We start from the raw sequence: 11,355 nt of genomic DNA, 5'->3' as shown, positions 1-11,355 counted from the left end.
TTAGCTTAAATCCTTGATTTTTGTAAAATCATTTATTAAGCTTAGATCCTTGATTTATTTGAAATCTATTAATTATCTTACAGCCTTCATCTATCTAAAATTTTTCATTAAGCTTCAATCCTCTATTCATCTACAATTCTTGATTACGCTTTAATCCTTTATTAAGCTTGAATCCTCGATTACGCTTAAATTGTTCATTTAGCTTAAATTCTTTATTTTTCTTAAATCTTTGATTTAGCTTAAATCCTTCATTTATCTAAAATCCGGGATGAAGCTGAAATCCTTGATTAAGCCTAAATTAATAATTAAGCTTAAATCCTTGATTTAGCTTAAATCGTTTATTAGGTTAAATCACTCATTTAGCTCAAATCCTTCATTTATCTAAAATCCTTGATGAAGTTTAAATTCTTTATTTAGCTTAAATCCTTGATCAAGCTTAAATCCTTGATTAAGCCTAAATTCTTCATTTAGCTTAAATCCTTGATTTAGCTTAAATCCTTATTTAGCTAAAATCCTTGATAAAGCTTGAATCCTTTATTTATCGTAAATCCTAGATTCATCTAAAATCGTTGATTTACCGGAACACCTTAATTTATTTCAAAACATGGGAATATTTTTAATTCCTTATAAACCTTTGCGTTCTTTCAATTTTTTGAATTCTTGATTTTCTGAAATGGTCTGAATTCCTGAAATTCTTTTAATTCCCTTATTTTTCCCAATTCCATAAAATTATCTTTATTCCCTAAAATCCTTAAATATTTTGAATTTCCCTAACTCCTGGGAATGTTGGAATTCCTTGAATTCTGGGAAATCTTAAATTTCTCTGAGCTTCCTGGAATCCTTGAATATTCGAAATTTTCTGAATTCTTTGAATATTCTCAATTCCTAAAATTACGCAAATTGTGTGAATTCCTTGAGTTCCATAAATACTGTCGAATCTTTAAAACTCTATGAATTAAGTGAATTCCTTAAATTCCAATATTATCCTGTATTTCTTAAATATTCGGATTTCTCTAAATTCTTTAATTCCTGAAACTGTCTGAATTTCTTTAGTTCCCTTAAATTTTTTAATATTGTGAGTTCCTGGAATATTCTGAATTGTCTGAATTCATAAATTCCTAAAATATTCTTGGTTCTCGGAATCCCTTAAATTTTCTTTTCAATTAAAAGTTCAATGAATTGAGTAATGTATCAACTGCAATGATAAAGTTTTAATTGTTTAGTAGAAAATTTAAATTTTTGGTTGAACATGTCGTTTTTTTAAATAGGACTCTTAAGATCCAGTTTGCTAATCAATTTCTCTAGCAATCAGCCCAGACGAAGAGTTTCGCAAAGTCATCATGTAAAGCCCTCCGCTTGGACCCATTAAAACCTCGGCGGAAAATCAGAGAAAAGTCAGGGAATTTTGAAAATAAAATTTTGCGGCTACTCTGAATTTCGAAGCGCCACCCTAATTACCAGTATTTTTTAACAGCTTTTAACAAAAGTGTGCCTGGCACCTGGCGGACATGCAGCCGTTTCTGAAGCGGTATCAACTTTAAGACTGAGATATGCTGAAGGTGGAAGATTTAGGTTCTTGGCTGGAGCTTTATTGGCACCCAGAGCTGCGATGGCATTAAGAGTGGCCGGAATTTCATTCTTGAATGCCTTTCTCAAATCTGCTCCTCGAACACAAACCAGGCTATATATTCAGGTAGGACTAATTTATGATATGTACTCTATCTTGAAATGCCTAATCGCCTTAAATCAAAGTCCGAATCAGTCTCACCATGAATGAAAATATCGCTGTAAGAACCAGTCATGTAAAAAAAAGTTGATTATAGTTCCTGGAACCTATCAAGCTAAGTGAATAATATCTACCTTAAACCAGACTGTCTACCAGGATCAGACAGATCATTGTTAATTCCCGGCCGTTTTCTCGGTTCTTCTTTTTCAAATTTCTGTGCCCTGACTCAGAATTTTTAATTATTTTGGAAAATTTTCTCAAGCAAATCAAAATCATTATTATTGAAAAAATGTCCTGTGATAACTCAGAATCATAAATCTTTCTGAAAATAAATCATAGTTCTTTTTTTAATTCTCTGAACCAATTTAGAATATTATAATAATTTCTTTGAAAAATTTCCTGGTCCAACTCAAAATCATTTTTCTGGAAGATGCACTATTCCAAATCAGAATCAGAATTCTTCGCGAAAATGTTCTCTTTCAAGTCAGAATTCTAATTCTTTTGGAAAATTCCTTTTTAAACATATGAAAAAGAATTTTCTTTAATTCCCTGACCCAACTCAAAATTATCATTTTCTTTTTAAAAATTTGCTGTTCCACGTCAGAATTATAGCTCTTTAAAAAATTCCCGTTTCCAAATCACAATCGTAATTCTTTTTGAAAATGAAGTAAAATTTGTTCGAATCATAATTCTTCGCAAAAATTTCCGCTTTACATCGGAATAATAATTTTTTTATAAAATGTCCTCTTCCAACTCAAAATTATCATTTTGAGTTTTAAAAAATTCACTGTTCCATGTCATAATTACAGTACTTTAAAAAAAAATTCCCGGTCCCAACTCAAAAACCTAGTCATTACCTGGTGATTTTCCGTTAAAAAAATTCCCAGTCTTTCTCCAGTTTTCCCGTTTCACGGTCAGGTGGACCCTTCAGAAAGAATAACTACCAAAGAAAAAAATAAAATAAATTTTTATTTGAATTTCAGGCAGAAGCATGCGAAGCAGGATTTGAGCCTCAAATTTTACAAGAATGGCTGAAGGAAATCGATGGACACGAGGAAGACACCTTAGCAGATATTTTACACAAAGAAGTTCAAAAATGGACGCAGAACTGCGTAGACGTGGAAGCTCTTCAGAGAAGAGTCGCTCGATCTGAAGAAACCTGTCGAATCCTCAGCAAAAAGGTGACCCTTCTCCAAAACCAGTTACAAAAACTCCAGCTGGAAAAGATGAACAACTACAATCAGGATCTTCAAACAATTGAAAAAACTTCGAAGAAAAAACACTCCTCGAATGCTGAAGATGAAGGTATCAGTTCTTCAGAAAGGTCAAGCAGTCCCGAAGATCTCAAAGATCGTCAAACTTCTCCAAAAATTGGATCAATGCCGGACAATGATCAAGAAACTACGATTGACGACGTAATCGAAGAACTAAGAATTATTGTCAAAGATGCCGAAGAAGAATACGAAGACAGAAAGCAAATTCCAGAATCGGAAAATAGTTTACAAAAGATCTCAAATACCAGTTCGAAACGTTCTTCAAACAAAACTGAAGTTGAGACCTTCGTTTATGATAAGAAAGGAAGTTTGATGAATGCGGAAATGAAAGAAAGTGGAAAAGGTCAGAACTCGAAAAAGAATCAGGTGACATATTTTGGTGCTGATTGCGACAATTCGAGAAGAGCTAGTTCTCAACAGTCTGGGAGGAATTCCAAATCGTCGGCTGAAGGAGGCTTGAAAATAGTTGTGAAAGGATCGGAAGTTGAGGACGCAATCGTTCCCGCAATTTTGCATCCTCAACCTCCAAGAAGAACTCCACCCTGTTTGTCAGTGATGCTGGCAGTCAGGAATTGTGATTTCGTAGACCATGTTTATAATTCTCACGATGAAGAAATTGAAGAAGAGACTCTTGGTGATGGTAGCGACTCACTTCTAAGTGCTTCCAGACTTAAGTATAATGATGGAAAGGAAAATTTGCAACACTTTCCAATCAATCCAATCAAGGTTCCAGGGAATTTGGATGATTTGAGGAAACTTAATGATTTGAGGAAATTTGATGATTTGAGGAAGTTTGATGATTTGAGAAAGTTTGATGACGATGAAAGGAGGGAGAGAAGAACAGCAAAAAACTTCGCGAGTTCGTTGGGTTCAAACTCGAAGGCGGCTTCGGATCAACCAATGATTGGGAATCATTTGGAGTATAAGCAATTTGAATCCACTCCCAAATTTGAGAATGGTTTGACGTTTTTTGGCTCGGGTCAGAATCAGAAACAAAATCATAGATATAGAAGCGAGGTAGAGAAAAGAAAGTTCATGAGACGGGCAGCGAGTCAGGATTTTCTGGAGTCCAATAATTCGAGTCCTCATTCTCGAAGGTCGGGCAGCAGAATAGAAGGGAAAATTCGAAAATTTGAGAGTCTTAACTCGTTTGATGAGCGCCACAGTCTTCAGAATTTTTCTAGGTTCACTGAAGAAAATTCCAGGTAGGAATAATTATTTTGTTGTTTTGCAAATCAAAGTTTCCATTTTTCTTTTAATTCATTAATTATTAAAATTTTATTTTTCGCAGGCTTCATAGTCTTTCAAATCTTCTACTCTTTCCCCCCTTTTTTAAGTTTAATGTGAACTGATTTAATAGAACCCATTCTTTTTGATTAAAATTCTACTCTGCTGTTATATATTTTGACTGCAAATTATTTTCTTTTTATTAAAAACTTAATTATTTGTTTGAGAATTAAATGATTTTATTGATAATTCAACAATTTTTTGTTTAAAAGGCGCCCTTTTTAGTGAATAGTTCGACTCTTGAACATTCGGATGTTGCAAATTTTGCAATTGAAAAGTCAGTTCAGACATTCATTTGGGTTGATAATTCAACTCTTTTGAGAATTTAATTATTTAAAATCCATGTGTTGAAAATTCAGCTGTTAAAAAAATTCGTCTTTCGAAAAAATAAGTATTTTGAAATTCAGCTGCTAAAAAAATCAGTCGATGAAAAAATGCAGCTGTTGAAAATAATACAGCTGTTAAAAAAAAATTGTTTTGAAAAATTCACTATTTCAAAATTCAGCTGCTAAAAAAATTAGCTGTTTAAAATAGTAACGACTTTGTTCGAAACTCATCAATTTTGGTTGGAAAATTCAAGATTTTTGTTGCAAATTCGTCTTTTTGTTTTAAAAATTTAATTTATTAGTTGTAAATTAACATTTTTCCGTAAATTTATATTTTTGGTTTAAAAATGTAACTGCTCTGTAAAAAAATGTGTAAATTTAGCTTTAAAATTATAAATTTTGGTTCAAATTTGTTTTATTTCTTGACTAAAAAATCTTTCTTTGTTGAAACTTGGTCTCTTTGGTTTAAAAATCAATCTCTTTTAGTTAAAAATTTTACAATTTGGTTGAAATCTTAATTCTTTTGTTCAAAATTCTACAATTTTGTAAAAAGTCACAATTTTTGGGTGAAAATTTAACTTTGAAAGGCTCAACTGTTGAAAATGCAGCTGTTAAAAAAATGTGCTATTGATAAAATATAAAAAATGTTGTATATAAGTAATTCTTTTTGGTTAAAAATTCCAATGTTTTCTTGAAAATTCGTCATTCTGGGTAGAAAAATCTACCATTTTAGTAGAAAATTAAACTCATTTGTTGAAAATTAACTTTTTAATTGAAATATTATTTTCAAATAAAAAAATCAACTTTTTTGTAGAAAACTTTTTGGATCGAAAATTAACTTCTTTTGAAAATTCGTCTTTTTGGTTGGAAAATTCATCTGTTTGAAAAATTCAGCTATTAAAAAAATTTTTTGATGAAACAATTCATCTGTTTGAAATCGAGATTTTGAAAATTCAACTACTTTGTTAGAAACTCATATTATTAGTTGAAGATCCATTTTTCTTTTTCTATTCTAAAATTCGTCTTTTTGGTTTAAAATCCATCTCTTTTGGTAGAAATTTCATCCTTTTTTGATTAAAAATTAATTTTCCTTAGTTTAAATTTTAATTCTTTAGTTGAAAATGTATCCGTTCCATTTTTAGTGACAACTCAACCTTTTTATATTTGGAAAATAATGTATCTGGTTGAAAAATAGTTTTACTTCTATTTCCATGAAAAATGCACTCTTCTCCTGTTTTTAGAGTATTTGTTCTTAGGAAACCTGTTATCGATACAATTAAAATTTTTTTACGTCTTCTCCTGAGTGGGAAGATCCAGACACAAAAAGTTCTGAAGTCCGAAAATTCAAACGTTTAAAAACCTTCTATTTAGTAATAACCAATCATTGATGTTAAAACGAGCCATTTTCTGCAATTGCAGTCCAAGACACAATCAGCCATCCTATGAAGACTCGAGACAGAAGATGCGACGATCAGAATCCTTCCACCACGTCTCGCACGTAGCGAGAAAGGATCAGTGTTCGTCCCGAGGAGGAAGTGACAGTGGCGTCTTCTACGTCACCGACTACGACCTGGAACCACAGTTGACACGAGCTTTCCAAGACGTTCCAGCATCTCCAAATAGTCATCTAACCAAATCCCTCGACAGGATAGACGAGGGTCTCGACTCCATAGTGGACATCGTCATCACCGAAGAGAAACAACATTGGAATATGTTAGGGCGCCTCGCCCCGGAGAAATCCTCCAAATCCCGGACGAGATCCGAGGAAAAGAAAACAGTTCAAACCAAGCAGAAGCCGAATCCAAATCAGGATCAGCATCAGAGTAGAAGAGAGCTGAAGAGCGACGAGCTTTATAACGGCTACGGCGACAAGCAATTAAGAAACGACGAGTTGTACGAACTGGATCAGAGGCAGTGGCATCATCAGCAGCAGCAAATGCAGCAGGAAGAGGTGAATGGATTGAGGAAGTCGCATCGTTCGGAATCACCCGATGACAAGCTCGCGATGCCTGAGTCAAGAACAGGTTCGAGGCCTGATTCTTTCAGTTATGAGAAAACAAGCAAGTTCTCTGTCAGGCCCAACGAGTCCGGGATTTTTGCCGGAAGGCCATATGACGCTTTTGGTCTCGGGAAAAACCGGTTCAATGCCGGGAAATACTCGGGGAATCATTTATCTAAGGAGAACGTTGGTGGGGTGAGAAACTCCACTTCCTCGGTCATCACCAAGCATGGAAAAGTCACCGACATCCTTTCGGGTTTGTACTAATTGCAGACCCTAACTCGATCTCCCGTCGGTACTAAAGGAATAGTAGAAAACGCGAGAAGTTGGAATTCAAATTAGAAGTTTTCAACTAGTCCTGAGTCAAATTCGACTAATCTGATTCGATACCTTCATGTTGAAAAAATCAATCTGTAGGTCCAAAAATGACCAGTCTGGCGTTGGTCCTTTAAACTTACAACACTCATTTTTTTGCTCCCTTGCTTTTTATTGCACATACGCGGCAAACACAGACAGGTTTGGTAATTAATATTTTCTGGCTTATTAAATTATTTACAATTAGTTTGAATTCGCATTGGATTCTTTGAATTCTTCTGAATTCTTATAATTACTTTCCATTAATTTAAACTTTGGGGTTTTTAACATTCTCCGGAGTTCCTTGAATTCCTTTAATTATTTGGAACTCCTTTAAATCTTTTAAATTCTAGGAATTCTTCTGAATAACGAGGATTCTTCTGAATTAACAGAATTCTTTTTAATTCCTCTGTATACTTTGGAATAGATTGAAGACTTTTAATTCCATAAATTGTCTACAATTTTCCTCTTAAATTTCCAGAATTCCTATATTTCTTCAATTTTCTTAAATTCCCTGAATTTTTCTGAATTCTCGCAATACTTCTGCACTCCTCTGAATTATCTAAATGTCCTAAATTCTTCGGAATTTCCATTGTCTGAATCCCCTGAATTTCATAAATTCTCTCAAGTCCTCGTTTTCTCTGAATTCGTTTAATTCGCTGAATTCCCTGCAATCTCCGAATTCCCTAAATTCAGAGAATTCAGATAATTTTCTGAGTTTTCTGAATTATCTGCATTCCCTGAATTCTCTTAATTCCCTGAATTCTCTGCTATTCTCTGAATCTTCTGTATTCTCCGTATTTCCTAACTATTCTAAAGTCCTTGAATTCCGTAAATTTTCTGAATTCTCTGATTTCCGTGCATTCGCCGAATTCCCTGAATTCTCTGTATTTCCTAAATACTCTAAAAGTCCTTGAATTCCGTTAATTTTTTGAATTTCCTGCATTCTCCAAATTCCCTTAATTCTCTAAATAGAGAGAATGCAGAGAATTTCCTGAGTTCTCTGAATTCTCTGCATTCCCTGAATTCTCTTGATTCCCTGAATTTTTGGAAGTCCTTGAATTTCTGGAATTCGCTGAATTCTCTGCTATTCTCTGAATTCCCTGAATTATCTGAATTCTCTTAATCCTCTGAATTCTTTTTATTTCCTAAATACTCTAAAGTCCTTGAATTCCGTAAATTTCCTGAGTTCTCTGAATTCACTGCATTCCCTGAATTCTATTCATTCACTGAATTCTCGGAGATCCTTGCAATTCTGGAATTCACTGCATTCTCCTAAATACTCTGAACTCCTTGAATTCCGTGAATTCTCCGAATTCCCTAAACTCTCTGAATTCCATGAGTTCTCTGCATTCTCTGAATTATCTAAATTCTATGAATTCCCTGAATTCTTCAAATTCCCTTAATTCTCTGAATTTACAGAATTCAGAGGATTTACGGAAATCGCTGAATTCTTTGCTACTGTTTGAATTCCCTGAATTCTTTTGAATTCTTTGGATTCTCAGAATTATTCGATTTCTGTCAATTCTTTGTTTTTTTTTTTAATTCCCTGACTTTTCTGCATTTTCTGAATTCCTTAAATTTTCGGAATTCTCGGAAATTCACGGCTTTATTTAAAATTTGTGAAATCCTTGAATTCTCTAATTTCTTATATATTCCTAATTCCATAGTTTCTCTCAATTATATGAATTCATTCTCTGAATCCTAAGAATTCATTCAATTCTTCCGAATTCCTTTGTATATTTTGCATTAAATTATCTCAAATTCCCTACATTTTCTTAAATTATCAAGTGAATTTAATTTAATTCAAGTTTTAAAATAATTCTTACAGCTCGAGATAGATTTTTTTAAACATGGATGGATCGAATTACTAGTTGATCAATTTTTATTAATTTACTGCTGAAATAGCAGTAAGTACCAAAAAATTTCAAATAAAGTTCTGTTTTAGCTGGACTTTTTTGGGACCTATTTTGAACCGTTTTTGGTACTTACATTCATTTCATTTTACCAATATTTTCTTGGGGCACAAGTTCTATGAATAACTGTAAAAAATTGAATGAAAGTCAAAATTTACTGATTTGCAGTCAATTGCGACTGAATAAAAAATTCCGATTTAACGACTGACTTTTTATTGACTTTTAATGACTTTTTAAACCAGTCAATTTGACTTGTTGATGAAATCAGTCACTTTAATTGATCCAGTATAGAAGTAACTTTCACTAGTTGAATCAGTGATTCTTATTGATCTAATCTGTCAATCTCATCGACTAAATCAGTCAATAATGGTGAATTTTTATCACTTATTCATATGTAGGAATTTAACGAAGAATTTTAATTAAAAAATAATTTCAATATTTTTTTATAACAGACTAATCAGTCAACAAATATTGACTGATTCATCTGTTACAATGACTTTTTTCAGAGTGTTCTTCAGTCAAAGCATGACTGATTGATTCAGTCAGACAAATTTCAACAGATTTAAATGTATATTATATTTTTACTCGACATTTCCCAAGAAGCTTTTAAAAAAATAAAACTCAAAAAAGTAGCAAGAAAGTAGGATAGTTTAAAACCTCTAATTAAAAGACGAGACGTCAAAAATCGTCCACATAGTATTACAAAATCAATTTATACATACGGGTGCTAGAAAGATTTCCTTACTCTCTTTCAGTTTGTTATTTGTGTATGAAGGGAAAAAAATGTAATTCGTGACTGATTTGTAAAATAAGAAAGTTTAACGGAAATGTTCCGCATGCTTTACGCAGGCTTGTGCTATAATCAACTTTTTGCAGGACAATTACGTGATCCTTCACAAAACACTTGCTCAAGATGCATTAATTTTTTGTCAATAAGAAAATCAAAATGTTCCTGGCTTCCCTTGATAAATAAATCAACGAGATAACAAGTGCAATATTTATATAATATGTCTGAAACCCATATATTATCTATAACTGATTAAATTCCCTAACTAATTAAAGATCTTTTTCTAAAGTTTCTAATTTTAACTAACATTTGATAAAAACTATTTGTTATTGATCGGTGATATTTTTCGAAATAATCTACCTCGCCAGTTTTCAATTTTGATACAAAATTAATCATTATAATTCTGATAAATATTTAGTTTTAGTTATTAATAAAGATTTTAGTTATAAATTACTACTAAAACTAAAAGACTGCTGTTGAATTTCTTTAAAATCACTACTATCGTTTAAATCCTTAATTATAGCGAAAATCAGAAATTTTTCATGATTCCTACTGATCTAAACATTCGAAGGTTTTTATGAATTCTGTTAAGGTCTTAGAAATTTTATCTGTATAATTTTATGTGTATAATTGTACTTTAGAGGTAAGGAACTATTATCGAATTAGGATTCAAGGAAAAACGGCCACACCAGCAATAAATGTTATGCTTATAATTTATTGCAATCTGGTATAACGCCTGCGTTAACAGTTTTTTTTATTGCTCTGGTGATAATATGTATGTAATATGTTGTACTAAATAAAGAATTTTGTTTATTAAAATATCCTGTTATAATTTATTACAATATTGAAAAAAGTCGATTCAGTAAACAGGAAACATGTTATATTGAACTAACTTTTCAATCAAATGTGCTTCTACTGCCGATTCTTCTCTTCGTGCCAGGTTCACGTCTTCTCCTGCCAGACGTAATTTTCCGGTCAGGTCTTCTGCTCCTGCCGAATCGAAATTCAAAGTCACACTATATCCTTATCTTACCTAATTAAGATATTTTGTTATAATTACTTTCATATAATAATAATTTAAATATAATAATTGAGAAGGTTTAAATAATTTAAGTAGCATTTTCAATCGCGCGCAACGTGTGCGAATAGCTTTTCCCTTTGCAGGAAAAAATCATTTTTAATACAGCTAGAAAACAAATACAGGGTGGCCGCTGACCGGTTTTTAAACAATTAGTTCAATTTTGATCTCTTTTAATTATGATATTTTAGAATGACCAGAATTTGACGGTAAAAATTAAACTTTATAATTGGAAAGTCTTGTCAGTTAAACAAATGTTAAAGCCCTATTGAAACTATATAAAATATTGTTAATTTTAACATAAATAAAAAATAATGTATTTAAAATTAAAGGCTTTTATTAAGTTTCAAATATAATTTCAGTCTAAAATAATCTATTTTTAAACCATCGAATTTAAAAAAATTGTATGATAAATAATTATTATAATTATAATATAATTATTATATTATTATAAATAAATTCAAACAAAACATAGATTTTGTCCAATTTCGAAAACAATTTTTTAAGTTTTTTAAGAATTTTGACAGGCTGCAGAAAAATTAAAAACATTTCGTAGGAAAATTGAAAATAATTTTTCATTTTTATCAACTAATTTTTAAAGAATATTT

General features: G+C 31.8%; 1 protein-coding gene across 5 annotated transcripts in view; it reads left to right on the top strand.

Moving 5' to 3' along the window:
• Positions 1–10,488, top strand: part of LOC117171085 — a 277,166-nt gene extending 266,678 nt beyond the window's left edge. For all 5 annotated transcript variants that reach the window (XM_033358135.1, XM_033358134.1, XM_033358133.1 and 2 more), the window contains 3 exons: positions 1,475–1,693; positions 2,710–4,205; positions 6,033–10,488. In XM_033358135.1, coding sequence (XP_033214026.1) covers positions 1,475–1,693; positions 2,710–4,205; positions 6,033–6,879 — 2,562 coding nt within the window. In that variant the 3' untranslated portion in view covers positions 6,880–10,488. The remainder of the gene's footprint in view (positions 1–1,474; positions 1,694–2,709; positions 4,206–6,032) is intronic.
• Positions 10,489–11,355: the final 867 nt, after the last annotated feature.

This window comes from Belonocnema kinseyi, chromosome 4 (genome assembly GCF_010883055.1).
Source record: "Belonocnema kinseyi isolate 2016_QV_RU_SX_M_011 chromosome 4, B_treatae_v1, whole genome shotgun sequence".
Lineage (NCBI taxonomy): Eukaryota > Metazoa > Arthropoda > Insecta > Hymenoptera > Cynipidae > Belonocnema > Belonocnema kinseyi.
This window is presented reverse-complemented; position numbering and strand designations above follow the sequence as displayed.